Raw genomic sequence first — 14,611 nt, 5'->3', positions numbered from 1 at the left:
AATCTATCACTCAGGCTGGGAAGCACTGATATCCTGAGTTTTCCTAGCTGCAAACATGAAATATCTTAGCTTTTGGTTTTCCAGTTTCTTCCATGGGTTTCCTTTCCCTCCTCTAGATCTCATTTTGTTAGATCCGTGCCTATAGGCTGTATTTCATTTTGAGAGATGCTTAGATGAATGGGGGTTTATTTGATTTTCAAACTCTGCTTGTTTATTGCTGGTACATAGGAAAATGACTGACTTATGTGTATTATTAACTTGGTGTCCTGCAGAAAATGGCTTTCCATTTAAAAATACCCCCTTCCCTTCATGTATTTTTTGGAAACCTTGTCCAGCATCCTCTCTGGGCACTCACTCCCTCTGATCCCAGAGGGCACTGACTAGCCCAAGTCGATCAGAATTAGGAAGTTTCTCTACCTTAGAGGCTGGGGTGAGAACATTAATAAAATGCTCCCTGTCACAAGGGATTGCTGATTTTTTTTTTTTTTTTTTTTTTTTGCCACAAAAAGGTCCAACATGACCCTAATTAGTATAAAAGAGCTGGAGAGTAGCACTGAAAATTAGTGTTACAGACTGACCAACTTCCCTTCCTCCTCCTAGAGAAAGAAGCAGAGGCAGGGAGGTAGAGAGAACTAATTAACACAAGTACTGAGTGTGACTGTCCTCTGAGCCAAGCAGCTACCATCTTGCCGTTCAGCTGAGCCCCAAAGAATCATCCCAGCTGGGCTGGTTGACTGTTTACACCCACGAGAGGTGGAGGTGGGGGGGGGTCACAAGACGCTCCCCTGGGCATCCAGCTGTTCCCCACTACCAGCTTATACAACACAGCCTTAATTGCAAGCGGCAGGGTTGATGGGGCACCAGAATATATAGGCTGGGGGAGACTAGGAAGGGGCTTCATCAATGGAAACAAGAGGAAGCCCTCATCTCTGCTGGGTAAAGGCTTTCCAGGTGCAGTCTTTTAGGAGAGGTGTAAGCACACCTCTGTAAACAATCCCTCACCCATGCTCTGTAAGGAAGCCCGATGCACCCATTGATTCTCCAGTGTGAATGCTACCAGGATGGTACCCCAGTTTATCCTTCAGACTTTAGTAGGAGTAGATGTTGCTTATGGCGCCCCCTGAGAAGAAATTTCAACAAGTAATATGAACAACCCCCTCCCTTTAGGAACCGTTTGTTTCTTCTGAAAACCCAAAACCCATCAAAGTTTGACAGAAATACAGATCTCACTGTTAGGTTGAGGCTGAGGCAGGATGATTAGGACAGGGCAGCTGAATCTGAGACCTGAACTCATCTATGTAAGAGTGGGTGACACAGTGAGGCCTTCTCAGAACAAAATCAACAACAGAGAATGCAACCTTTGTCTGCCAGTCCTGTGCGCATGTTTGTTTGATACCATGGAAACAGTTGATAAAAAACACAGTGGTAAAGCCATGCCAGGGAAGAGATCAAAGGGCAGGCCAGGTATTTTCTTCACTGTCCAGATTATTTCAAAAACATTTTATGTGTATGGGTAAATTTTGCCTCCGAGACTCAGGCTGCATACCGCATGTGTGCATGGTACCTCAAGAGGCCAGAAGTGGGTGTTGGATCCTTTGGAAAACTGGTGTTACTGATAGCTAAGTCACTGTTGGGTGCTGGTTATTGAACCCAGATCTTCTGCAAGAGCAAGTGTTCCAACCACTGCAGAATCTCTCAAGCCCCAATATGCATATCATCAGTATTTCTTTTTGTGAATGTTTATTTTCTAGATTAGATACCCACATGCAGAATTACTGGTTCTTCTGCAATAAGTACTCTTAACCACTGAGCTATCTGTCTTGCCCGCTCAACAAAATTTTAACCTTAAGTGAAACTCGTATTATTAGGAAGGAGCACACAGATTAGTAACATAATGTAAACGCCAGAGTTAATGAGCCGAACTGTCCTGCCTCCCTTATCCCAAACACCCTAAAGTTTGTGTTTATTCAGCTACCTGTCTAGGATTTGCCCAGCCTTCAGAGTTTGCTGTGTTCTCCACCCAACAGAAACTCCCGAAAGTTGTCCCTTCCAGAACCTGTCATTTGGAATGACTATGATCAAACCAATGTGCCAATCTTTCTGGAAAGATGGCTCTACCTGGAAAACAGGGACCGGAGTTAAGATCCCCCAGCACAGGGCAGGTGCTGTGATGGCCTACAATCCCAGCACTCCGGAGGCAGAAATAAGGGATTCCCGGAACAAACTAGCAAGTTAGACTAGTCAGAACCAGGGAGCTGGAATTGGCACGCTCTGAGTCCAACAAGAGACTGAACTGCCCCAATAAGGTGGGAATTAATACGCCAGTGTCAACTTCAGGACTCCATGTTTATGCACATATAAGTACAAACAAGCTTGTTCACACAACATGTGAACAAACATGACACCCAATTTACTGCATATGAACCCACATCAGGCTGTAGAAAAGGTGTCAAGTTCTACACAGAGCACATGATGTCACTCTGCTAGAAGTGATCATTTCCCCTGCTACTGCCTCAGTTGGGTAAGTAAGGCCAAACTGACTATAATGATCTAAGGCCTTCACAGTTTGCCATGTCCCCATCTATACATCGAGGGCAAGCAAGGCTCCTATCACAGAGAGAGAAGGCAAGGGTGTGCTGGCTTTGCAAGATAGGCTGTCTGACACGCAGATGTCTCTCCTGTCTGAACACCGGCCGCAGAGAACAGGTTTGGGTATATGCAGTTGCAGTTATCAGAACACTAAATCTATTCCAAAGATCAGAATGGTCAGGGTTCGGAGGGCTTGAGAGTTGCTTGCCTTCAAACTGGATTGAGGTGAAAGGAGACTAGCAGGGAGCCTCTGCATTCCAGGATGTTACTAAAACCTGCCTTCTGCTACCCTGGTGGTATTTCTCGTACTGCTACACACCAGGACCGCCTCCCGACGGGAAGGGGTAGATCCTGCAGGCTGGCATTCCAGCACACCTAACTCAGAAGCGTAGGTGTGCTGGGCGATGGTGGCGCACGCCTTTAATCCCAGCACTCGGGAGGCAGAGGCAGGCGGATCTCTGTGAGTTCGAGGCCAGCCTGGTCTACAGAGCTAGTGCCAGGACAGGCTCCAAAGCCACAGAGAAACCCTGTCTCAAAAAACCAAAAAAAAAAAAAAAAAAATACATTATAGTTCTGATTCACTGATTTGCAACATTTAAATTCAATGGTGGAGTGCTCTAAGAAGTTTGATACTATTTTAAGAATTCATAGAAAACACATGTGTACACCCAATGAAGTCATCTTTATTGCATATTGCTATTTTAAAAAATGTACAGTCTCAAACACACATGACATCTTTCTTGGTTCTGTAACAACAGTCTTGCACCTAAAGACTAGGTGGTTCCAACTACTAAGCTAATAAGATACGAGACATTTAATTAAGTTTACAAATTAGAATGCTTTTGCTTTTTGGCATTATTAAAAAAAATCTTTAAAATACACACTCAAGAGAGAAAAGTGGCTACTTACACCAGCACCAGTCTAAAAAGTAGATTTTGTTTGTTTGTAACAATGGCACATGGAATTAACTGCACACAGTTTTTAGGAAAACCAAAACTGAGAATGGCGAAGAAGGCCTACCAGGATGGCCACACCCAAGTGAGGAGGACTTTAAACAGGGCAAGGGGACACGCTACACAAACTTACTCTCTGTGGCGAGTCTCTTCCCACAGTTCCAAAACTGAGCGGAGCCAAACTTTTCCTGCTATGAAGAGAAAAGAATCTACACAGAGGCACTTACTTCATCAGGGACAGAGAAAGCCACCATTCCATCCCACTCCTTCCCTCCCAGCTGGTCGAGCCAAGTCTCCCTCAACAGCACCCGCAGCTGTGCAGTGTTTGCAGACTGCGTGGCTCGGGGCTGGGAGGTAGCTCTGCTTTGTACCTGTGACTGCTTTACTGAAGAGCCATTCACTTCCACATAATGGGTAGAAAGTCGCTACGTTTGCAATGAAGGAAAAGGAAAAGGAAAGAGCCACGGCTCGTGACAATTCTTAGGGCACTGTTTCACAGCTTTTACGCAGCGCAGATCCTCGCCACCCGCACTGAGCATCGTAGTTCATGCGGATTATTTTAAATAGTACGATCCTTCTATACTATGCACATTGGTATTCTAGCGTCCCTGAAAACCCCGTTAAAATGTGAACTCCTGGACGGGCAGAGACTCTGTCTTGCTTAGCACTACAGCTCTACTATGCCTGGTACATAGTAAGTGCTTAATAAATATTTGATACTTGACTGAAAAACTCAATTTAGGGAGTAAATAATATTCTAGTGCAATAGGAAAAACTACTCTCTCCACAGGAAACCCAACCACAAAAGGATAGGTGGAAAACACAGAGAAAACACCAGTCCCTCCCCACACTCGAGTACAAATAAATAAAGCAAAAGAAAAAACTAGTCACAGTCCTCTTTACATATCATATAATTTAAGGATACTAAGAGTTGGCAGGTGAGTGGTAAGCATCTATATTTTATTTTCTAATGCTCATTGTTTCATTTCTCCCTGAGAGCTTTATTTTTTTTTTTTTTGGACCGAAGTTGTACAGGTAGCATCAGTGACACACAATTTAAAATGACAACACGTAACAGCAATCACTTCAAATATTCTTTGAGATAAATAGATCTGAGCATCCCTGTAGATACTGTTGACATTTTGTGTCCACTGTAAGTGTCCTTTATCCCAAGGCATGCAGCATGGCCTACACAGGAGACAGAAGACACCCCACAAAGCACCCCGTATGCCTTCATAAAGAATCTTCAGGGAGTTCTTCCACAGTCTTAGGTGGGAAATTTCATTTTCCAGATTTACATATCTGTATTGGTAGATCAACAAGAAGGTTCTGGCAATTCTGGTCTATAACCAGGATGCCGGTGGCATTATTGAGAAAGCATGTTTTCAAAACAGAAAGGAAAGGAAGGAAGGAAGGAAGGAAGGAAGGAAGGAAGGAAGGAAGGAAGGAAGGAAGGAAGGAAGGAAAAGAAATCAAGAGCCCTTGGCAGGAAAATGGATGAAACTAGAGAAACCTGGCGTTTATGTTTAAACATACAGAAAAATTGTGATTGACACTCTACATGATATGAACGTGTGCAAGATGTTCTCAACAGACATCTGTGGACTGTATCCCGGCAGCAGCATCGGGATGCGAGGCTGTTCTTCCACGTTAGTCATTGATGCAGGCAGCAGGGGCCGCACCGGCAGCCACCAAACTCATCCAAATCTGTATTTCCAACTCCATTTCTACCAGTGAAAACCGTCTCACTACACCAACCTTGGAAACCAAAATACTTCACAAGACAAGCCTTTTCTTTTTTTAAACTTCCTGTTTTCTTCTGTTTCTTTTTTTTTTCTTTTTTTTCTTTTTTAATGTTAAGGAATGTCTGTTATCTGTTTCAGGAGAGAGTATTGTGCTTCTGAACAGCCACGGTGTTCAGGCAAAAAAAATGAGTCCCACTCAATATGAATGTATACACAGAGAGTTTCTGAGCACACACATTAACATAAACTTTTAAAGCATACACAGAGGTCCCTGGACAACACGCAGACTTCTATATACATTTTCACATATATACACATACATTTACACACACACACAGTCACACTTCACTCACAGGTGAGAGAAGAAATTGCCACTGTCTGGATTGCAAGGCAGTGTAAAGTTCTAGTCACGCCAAAGGCTGCTACTGCACTTTTTAGAAAAGGATGCAAGAAAATTAAAAATTCAGTTTTGTGATTGGTCGCTCCCGGCTACCGTCCGTCACCTGGTTGGAAATGCGTTTGCGGTTCCGTTTGAGTTTGGAAAGGTCTTTGTCAAACACTTCTCCCGAGCGTAAAGCTGAGACCAGGTCATCAAACTCTCCGCTTTCTTCACTGTTCTCCTTGGCCTTTCTCATCTTACGTTCCCGTTCCCGCTGTTCTTTGAGCTGCACATAGAGAGAATCCTCTTAGGGTTAAAGTGTATTTTGTTTTCAGCATAGAAGAATTCTGTGCCACATGGAAGGGAGTGAATCTCTTTTGTGCAGCCATGTTTCAGCCATGGCTACTAACCTGTGTGGGATGTGAGGGCTAACTGTAAAGACAATGGACAATCAAAGAAAAAGCTCCCTTACCAATTTCTAGGTAAGTCATTATAGTTTCTCTCTTTGCATCTGAGGAAGTTAATAGGTAATCTAGGGTGATTATAAAGGACACAGTGTCCTCTTGAAATCTTACAATCATTTCTTAAAGTAATTTCTAAGGCGATCCATTCATGGGATGCTGACAGTCTTTTCCAGTCTTTGGAGAAACTGCCGAATGGCTCAAGAGAAATGTGGTACAGATCTAAGCCGTCTGAGTCACTCTAGACCACACAGGTATCCCGTCCGTGACAGTGCAGCACAGGGCTGGGGACAAAGGACCTGGGTCTGGGTCAGAGCTGAGTGCTGGAGCAGAGCCCCTGTCTATCCTGCGGCCCTGGCTTTGGTCCCCAGGACCACAGAAGGGAGAGACTGAACCACAGAAAACAGGGCTGTGGCAAGGGCTTCTGGGAGGACCTGCTGAGTGAGTTCCTCTCTCTCACCTGAGCCTCCATGCGAGCCCGCCTCTCCTCCTCCTCTTTCCTTTTCCTCATGTTCTCGTTCTCCTGTTTGGCTTCTGCCACGGCTTGAAGAAACTGATCGAAAATCCCAAAGAACTCATCTGGCTGGATTTTGCCAGCCTCTTCCCCAAAGTGCTTCACCGCTTTAGTGAACTGGAGAAAAGGATTTGGAAAAAAGAAAAAAGATCTCAGTGTTCCAAGAGAACTGGTTTCCGCAGTCCAACTGAATTCTCCAAGACAGCTGAAGCACAGCTCTAACTGGTGGATTTAGCCAGCCTATTTACCTTCAATTGCTAAGTGCACCTACCCACCATTTCCCAAGCGGGAAACTGAATATCCCTGACTTCTGAAGCCATGTGCCCCGTCCCGTCATCTCAGCTCAACCTATGACTTCCTCCTATGACTCTGTATTAACTAAACAGCAGTAAACATGAGTCGGCAGAACACTGCAGGCCAGGACACTCAAGACCCAGAGACCAACAGCAAGCACAGCGGGGGTTGGAAACCTTGTGCTTTAAGCTGTCCTTTGAAGGGGTTTAATGCCATTTATTGGGGCCATATGGTGAATATGGAAAACAAATGGGACCCGGGACTTGTCAGCTGCTTTTTCTTATCCATAAATAATGCTAATATTGTCTTTAGGCTCCCCCAGGTCTAATTAGGGAACAATAACTGGCTGGAGTCATTCATGCCGTCCCAAGTGTCTGCCTGAGATTACTTTAGGCCAAGCCTACAATGTCTCAGAAATCCATTTAACGTCTCTTTTTGAAGCTGACAAGTGCAAAGTTAGGGATAATTTTTAAAATTTACACAAAATATACAGAAACAAAATAGTATGTGCAGTTTCTTTTCCAACCTCTTAACTGTTTCTGCTTTAGCTCTGAGGGCTTTCCTTAGTAACCTGGAGAGTCTGCCATCCCAAGTCTCAGCATTAGCGCCCTCAACATCACCATCAGCTCTGAGCTCCCATGCTGGGAAGGGCCCCGGTGCTGGCCCTGTGCAGCCTAGCTCAGAGACCATGCTTCAGAGTCAACTGAATTCTCTTTCCAGTGCTACTCAACTGCTTTCTGATAAGACCTTCTATTTTCTTCATATTCAGATCATGGCAAGCTTGTATCATCTTTAATTCTACAGTTTCTAACTGATTTGATTTTACTTGCATTACCTATACTGTCAAAGCTTCTGATATTTTAGTAATATTATGATATTAAAGAAGATGTTTTCCACGTTCCTACATATGACAGTTTTGACTAAGATATGCATGTTTGTACACGTTTCATAATTACTTTATTATTTTAAACTTGGTTATTATGTGTGCACACATGTAAGCGTGCAGGTGCATGTGTGCCATGGTGCCCACATTGAGGTAGGAGGACAGCTTTTAGAGTCACTTCTGCCCTTCGGGTAGGAGGTCATTGGGTCATCAGGTTTGCATGGAAGTGGCTTCACTCAATGAAACAGCTCACTGGCCTATTTTAAAATATATTTTCAGCCATTTTCTCTTAATGTGGAACTAGTCTCAAAGTTTTACTTATTTGGAAATGTTCTATTACAAAACAATTCTTTAGGGAAAAACGTAGCATTCTTCTCACACCACATTAGAGTAGTCTAACGTGATTCATGGTTTTATAAGCTGATTTCTAAAGTTCTGGAATGAACAGAACAGCAATAAACAGTCTACAGCTGAGCTTCTAAAATATTCAAGTTCATGCACTTTAAGCCATCACGGATGATCTTTTTATCGAGGAATTCTAGTGATGATGAAGTCATGTATATTTTAGTTTTAGAAATCTGAAGGAACCTTGGGCCAGATTAATGTTCCCACACACAAAATCACAGAGTTCTCTGCGTGTGTGTTTCAATAAGTAAATAAAAAATAACTCAGTTGAGTCTGTATTTTAGCTCCTTGATGAGGTAGGTTACCTGTTAGGACTCCAGAGTAGGGATCCCCATTTTTTACAAACTCAAGAGTAAGTTTGGACCACACCCATGCTGCTTGTCCTGTTCCCACTGTGCTATGTCAGAGGTGGAGCCCGAATGGCGGCCGTGTGGCACATCTGTCTCCTTATTGATTTGGTGCAGCGGGAAGGTAGCACTGAGTCTAGCTGATGTTTGTGAACACAGTCTCTGAACTTGAGGTCAGTAAACCACACAGAAGACTTCAATCTGATCCCTACTACTCAAGCTTGAATGAGAGACTGAAGTGGACAGAGTAGGGTGGCGGCCGAAAGCTTGTGCTGTAGTTTTTGTCAACTAGACACACTTGGGAGGAGAGGAAAGTCAGCTGAGGAACTGCCTACAATAGACTGGCTATGGGCAAGTCTGGGGGGGGGGCATTTTCTTGATTAATGATTGATGTTGGAGGGCTCAGCCCTCTACGGGCGGTGCCACCCCTGGTGGTCCTGGGTTGAATGAGGAAGCAAGCTGTGGGGAACAAGTCAGTAAGCAGCATTCCTCCCTGTCTTCCACTTCAGCTCCTGCCTTGAGCTCCTTCCCTGACTCCCCTTCATGATGGACTGTGATTGGGGCACGTAAGTCAAATAAACCCTTTCCTCCCCAGCTGCTTTAGGTCATTTTAGCACGGCAACAACAATGCACACTCAGAGGTGGACAGTGTAGAACTCTGTGGTAGAGAATGGGCTTAATACCATCTATGAATAGTAAGATGGTATCTGAGGGAAGATTTACCAAGGGAGCAAGCTTAGAAGTCTTGGTTATTACCTAACAAAAGGTTATTAGGAAACAAACTTAAATAGGAAGAATCACAAAAGAGTGTCTTACTAAAATAACATCCCTTTGTAGAGATGCTGTGAAGTAAAAGGCATCTGTTAGCTCGCTCTGTGCATTTGCAGAGGTAGCATCCTGTCCCTGGAGGCTGACTCAGATGAGCATCCTACACAGAGATATGTGACCTTGGTCATACCCGCTCCCCAAACTCATCACATACTCTGCTTTCAGAGATGAGCATATCCATCCAGTGGAAACCAAAGGAAAGGTGCCACTATCCCAAACCTTCAAAGTCTTGCATAGGCAAAAGGTAACACAGGGCTAAGACACTAAGGGCTACCCTGGGGATAAAAATCCCACTGCTCCATGCAACAGCAGAACCTGGAAAACAATTGTCTGCTGCTGCCCTTCCTGACTGTGACGGTCTGATACTACTGCTCCTTTCCCAAACAGGCTGCTGACTTTGAGCAGCACACGGGAGCTCGGGCCTGAAGGACCACACCAGTAAGTGCACGGGGAAATTTACCAGCTCCTTAGCTTCTGCCAGCAGATCTTCCACATCTGAGAAGCTGAAGCTAGCCAAAGTGATGAACTGGCTGACAACAGACACAAACTTGTCTCCAGGCTGGGGGGGCTGAGTCTTCTGATATTCCAGCTCCTGAAAATAGGAAGCAGATGCTGATGGAGTAGGTTTCATATGCACACACACACACACACTTGTCTCCTATTCCACAGGACTCAAGTTAAACAACTCAGATAGCAAACACATCTAAAAGCTCTCATGTGATTCCACTTCCCCGTCCTTCCCTCTCTACACCAAGTTCATGCCATGTGCACTGAAACTGTAAACAGTTACTGAATTTTCTGAGTATTATACTGGAGTGATTTCTCAGTCTGGATTTAGAAGCAAGTTAACATTTAGTTCAAATCAATAGAGCCCAAACAAACAGTAGGAGCACATTTGATTCAAAGGATTTATGAAGGAAAGGCTGATGTTCTGGTGCAGAATTCTGGTGTCTTGGTTCCTCACTTCTACCAATTCTATTCACTTCCTAAACCATGGTATCTTGGTCAGCAGAACTGCAGCTGCAGCATCTGGCAACATAACCACCCTCTCCCTTCTTCCTGTCCACACCAATAGGTTTTGGTGAATAGACAGGTAGGGTAATGAACCTTCTGTTACTATTCTGTTTTCTCCATAGTGAGGATCTCATAGATGACTAAAGTTTAGCCATTTTGAAATACACATTCTGAACAGCCACAGTACCCAGCATCACTATCCCCACTACACAGACACACAGAGCTTAGAGGAAATTAATTCTTTGCTCAAAGCCAAAAAGCTGATCAATGACAGAGGCAGAATTTGAGCTCAGTCTGCCTGCCCCAGTCGTGGCAATAACTACGCTCAGCGCCACCTGACTGGATGACAGTCACACATTTTTATTTTTTCCTGCCCCGCCTGTGGCAAACTATTCAGCAGGAGTGTTGTGCCCAAGGGCTATGGGCTCTGACTCAGCCTACCACTGGCCCTGCCCATGTGACCCTGACAATCAATGACTGGATAAGCAAAAGCTCATAACAGTTCTGACTGGAAGACATCACCACAGTTTCAGTACTTTGGCCTAGCAGTGTGTGTGTGTGTGTGTGTGTGTGTGTGTGTGTGTGTACTGGTCTGGTGCAGGGATGGTGAAGCATCTTGAAGGGCGTCATTATCCAATCACTATCCGATTTCTCTCTGATACTTCACACAGCATCACTGACTAGGACAAAGAACAATTAGGATACACGAATATTTGGACGAGGTCAGCTCTGTTGCCTACTAATGTGTCCAGTTCTAGCTAGATAGTTCAGCTGCCAGGGGAAGAGAAAGTCTGCCCTAGTTGGTGATTTTGTTAACTGGATACAAGCTGGGGTCATCTGGGAAGAGGGAATCACAGTTGAGAAAATGTCCCCACTGGACTGACCTGTAGACATGTCTTTAGGGTGTTTTCTTGACTAATGAGCAATATGAGAGGGCCCAGCTCTTTGTAGACTGTGAGACCCCTGGGCAGATGATTCTGGGTGGTATAAAGAAGCAGGCTGAGCAAGCCATAAGGGGCAAGTCAGCAAGCAGTATTATTCTTCTACGGTCTCTGCTTCAGTTCCTGCCTCCAGGTTCCTGTCTTGAGTTCTTGCTCTGACTCCTGCTGATGAGTTGTGGTATGGAAATATAAGTGACATAATCCTTCTCTCCCTGAGTGGCTTTTGGCCATGTATAAAGCACAGAAAGAAACCTATGACAGCTTCTGTGTCCCTTTCCTAGTAAGAGCACGGTGCTACCATGTGCCCCCCAGGAGATGCAGAGCAGCTATGCTTTAGCGAGCAAAGCCACAGCACACCCCTGGGACACCACCCTGACCGGGGCTTGGTCTGTGCTAACGCGGACACAGGGCTCAAGAGTGACCACTACCTCTCTTAGGGATGGCACAACCGCCACTTGAGTCTCAAGAAAGTCTACCTGATAAGGAAAAGGTGACCAAAATGCCCTGGGAAAGCTGGGCCTTCTGAGATCTGTGGAGGGATGCCCAGGGAGTCATAACACAATTCTTTTATCTCCCTTTAGTCCCTAACCCCTCAAAAACATGCTCCTAAATCTTATGGGGGGGGAGGGGAGAAATAAATTGTTATCAGCACTGTCTTTAATGAACTCAATAGTGTTTGGTCTGTGGTTAAAACAGAGCAATGGGGGAGCCATGGCTTTTAGTGATAAATGACTCGCAAGGTATTTAGGTAGGGGAAAATTTCCGCCTGCCTCTGAATCAGTAACCTCACCCAGTACAGACCCAGCCAACCGCCAACCAGGCGGGGCTGTGAGTGGCGGCTCTCAGCCCTGGACTTGCTCTGCGGCAGGCGGCTGCATTCATGTGGCACTCCCAAGGTGGTGTCCTAGCACAGCCCTGCTACATTCTGACTCCTCTCTGTCTTCTGACACATTCCTGTGGTTCCTTTTCATCTTCTGCACCTGGGCAGCCTCCCTCCTGTGTACTGTCTCACAGCACCCTGCTTCGAAGCCATAACTGGTGTCCACCTCCTCCAGTAGGAGCACGTCCCCCAGGACATGCCAGTCGATCACAGGCCTCCGATCGTTCAGTCTCTCCAGCCCTCCATCACGCTCCTCTTTGATCACTATGCTTATCTAGACAGGGCCCTGCTGAGGGAACTAACTCGCCACTGCAGCACCGAATGGCAAGGACTCTGGGTCACCTTGACCTAGTGCCTTGGGCACAATATGTCCGAGTGCGTGTTTGGTAAAGACTCTCCCAAAGAGCCAGTTCAAAAGCAACAGAGAAGTTCCATCAGTCTTCAAAAAGTCAACATCAAACAGTAACAGAACATGGAAATTGAGAGGGTCTTTGAAATGGCCACCTACTTCCCAGGTGAATCGGTGGCCCCCCAGGCCCACTTCTAGTTCTGACTGTGGTCAGTCACTCAGGACATTTGGCTGCAAAGAACTAAGTTGCCACACTGGTTCTTGGTGGTCATTCTATCTTATGGAACCAGGTTTATCCTGGGCAGATCACAGGCCAAGGGGGCGTGCTCAAGGTCAGAACTCCAGCAAGATGGTGAAGAGGTTGGTGGTTACCATGGGAAGCAGGTACTCACCATCTCCACAGCTTTCAGGCCACTTCTCAAGGTGCTTATCTCTTTGTCCAGCTCAGTCATGCTGTTGAAAAGGGCAACATTTCAGCAGGCAGCATGAAGCTTACAAGAGTAATACACTGTGGCTCGAGAGTTCATGCTCGGATTGGGATGTGTGTGTGTGTGTGTGTGTTTAGCTTAAATGTTTAGAAATCCAGGGACAGTGAGATGGCTCAGTAGGCAAAGGTGCTTAGTGCCAACCAAGCTTGACTACCTCAGTTTACTCCTCAAGGAGAGAGTAGACTCCACAGTTGTTAGGACTTCCAAAGATTTGTCAAGGCACATGTTTATACACACACACACACACACACACACACACACACACACAAATAAAATGAAAAAAAATTTCCCTTTTATTCTCAGGTCCCACAAAAGGCTTATCATTAAAAAAATATGGAACTTATATGTATAATTTTTCTGTACATTTTTTCCTTTGCCAGCAGGTATATTTTATAGGTTAAAAATAGAAGAAAAATGTTTCCCATGTGCACAAAAATATTTGATGCTTGAATCCCAGGGCCTGTGCTTCAGAACACTGCTGTGCAGAAATGAGCAGTAGCCACACAGGGTCTCTAACGGTGGCTCACCCAGAGCCCCTCCAGTCCAGAGTGGACAACACTTAGCCTCAGTCCACAGGCATTTTTCTGGGAGCTGTCCTGGCTACTTTTCATTTTCATTGCCTTCTTTGCTTTTAGTGGAGAAAGACTCTATATTTCACGCTTTTAAACATTAAAGATTAAAACTCAATTCTTACAGACAATTCCCACCATACCGAAGAGCTCACCAATACTTCATTATTACAGATTAATTTCTTGTGTTACCGACTGTTCTTCCTGCCAAGTTCTATAGAGGGAGATAATTAGCCTACTCCTTCTAGGCTGTAAATTCACTGCAAAAGGCCAGCTTAAGAATATGTGTATCAAAAAGAGGGGGAGGAAACAGCAAGGAAAGCTGCCTGTTTCCAGCTCTGACTAGCACAGGATTTGTGGGGAAAGTCTGGCGACTTTCCATTTTATTTTTAGCTTCTTGATTTGCATAAAGACTGCTTCCCATTAAAGGGCCACTTGGTTCCAAGGAGTGTGTATATCTGTGATAATGACTGGCGGCTCCTGTACATGAAGACGTCTATCTGCTCTGCCACGCATCCTCCCTAACTCAGGGTTACCTGTGCTCAACAGGGCTGCTGTTAAAAGCATTAGTGAGACTGAACCTTTGGCCTTACATGCTATTCAAATGTTCTGCCACTTGGCCACATCCTCAGCTTTCATTTTACTTTTTGTTTTGTTTTGTTTTTTGAGACAGGGCTTCTCAGTGGCTTTGGAGCCTGACCTGGAACTAGCTCTTGTAGACCAGGCTGGCCTTGAACTCACAGAGATCCGCCTGCCTCTGCTGGGATTAAAGGCGTGTGCCACCACCGCCAGGTTTGTTTTACTTTTGTTGAGCCAGTTTCGCTCAGTTGTCCAGCCGGTCTTGACCTCTCTTTGTAGCCCAGGCGGGCACCAAACTTGCAGCCCTCCTGTCTGTCTTCAGAGTTGGAGAAGCTGGGATTACAGGCCTGAGCCAACAGGCCTGGCTGCTTGTGCGCTGGTTACTAAAAAAAG

General features: G+C 45.2%; 1 protein-coding gene across 3 annotated transcripts in view; it reads right to left on the bottom strand.

Moving 5' to 3' along the window:
* Window positions 1–3,252: 3,252 nt before the first annotated feature.
* Window positions 3,253–14,611, bottom strand: part of Daam1 (dishevelled associated activator of morphogenesis 1) — a 154,129-nt gene continuing 142,770 nt past the window's right edge. For all 3 annotated transcript variants that reach the window (XM_050153569.1, XM_050153568.1, XM_050153570.1), the window contains 4 exons: window positions 12,975–13,035; window positions 9,859–9,990; window positions 6,588–6,758; window positions 3,253–5,952 (listed from right to left, as the gene is read on the bottom strand). In XM_050153569.1, the coding sequence (XP_050009526.1) occupies window positions 5,743–5,952; window positions 6,588–6,758; window positions 9,859–9,990; window positions 12,975–13,035 (574 nt within the window). In that variant the 3' untranslated portion in view covers window positions 3,253–5,742. The remainder of the gene's footprint in view (window positions 5,953–6,587; window positions 6,759–9,858; window positions 9,991–12,974; window positions 13,036–14,611) is intronic.

The sequence above is a fragment of the Alexandromys fortis genome, unplaced genomic scaffold (assembly GCF_014885135.2).
Source record: "Alexandromys fortis isolate MF-2015 unplaced genomic scaffold, M_Fortis_MF-2015_v1.1 scaffold_82, whole genome shotgun sequence".
Taxonomy (NCBI): Eukaryota; Metazoa; Chordata; class Mammalia; order Rodentia; family Cricetidae; genus Alexandromys; species Alexandromys fortis.
Note: the sequence above shows the minus strand (reverse complement) of the source record. Positions and strands in the feature narration are given on the sequence as shown.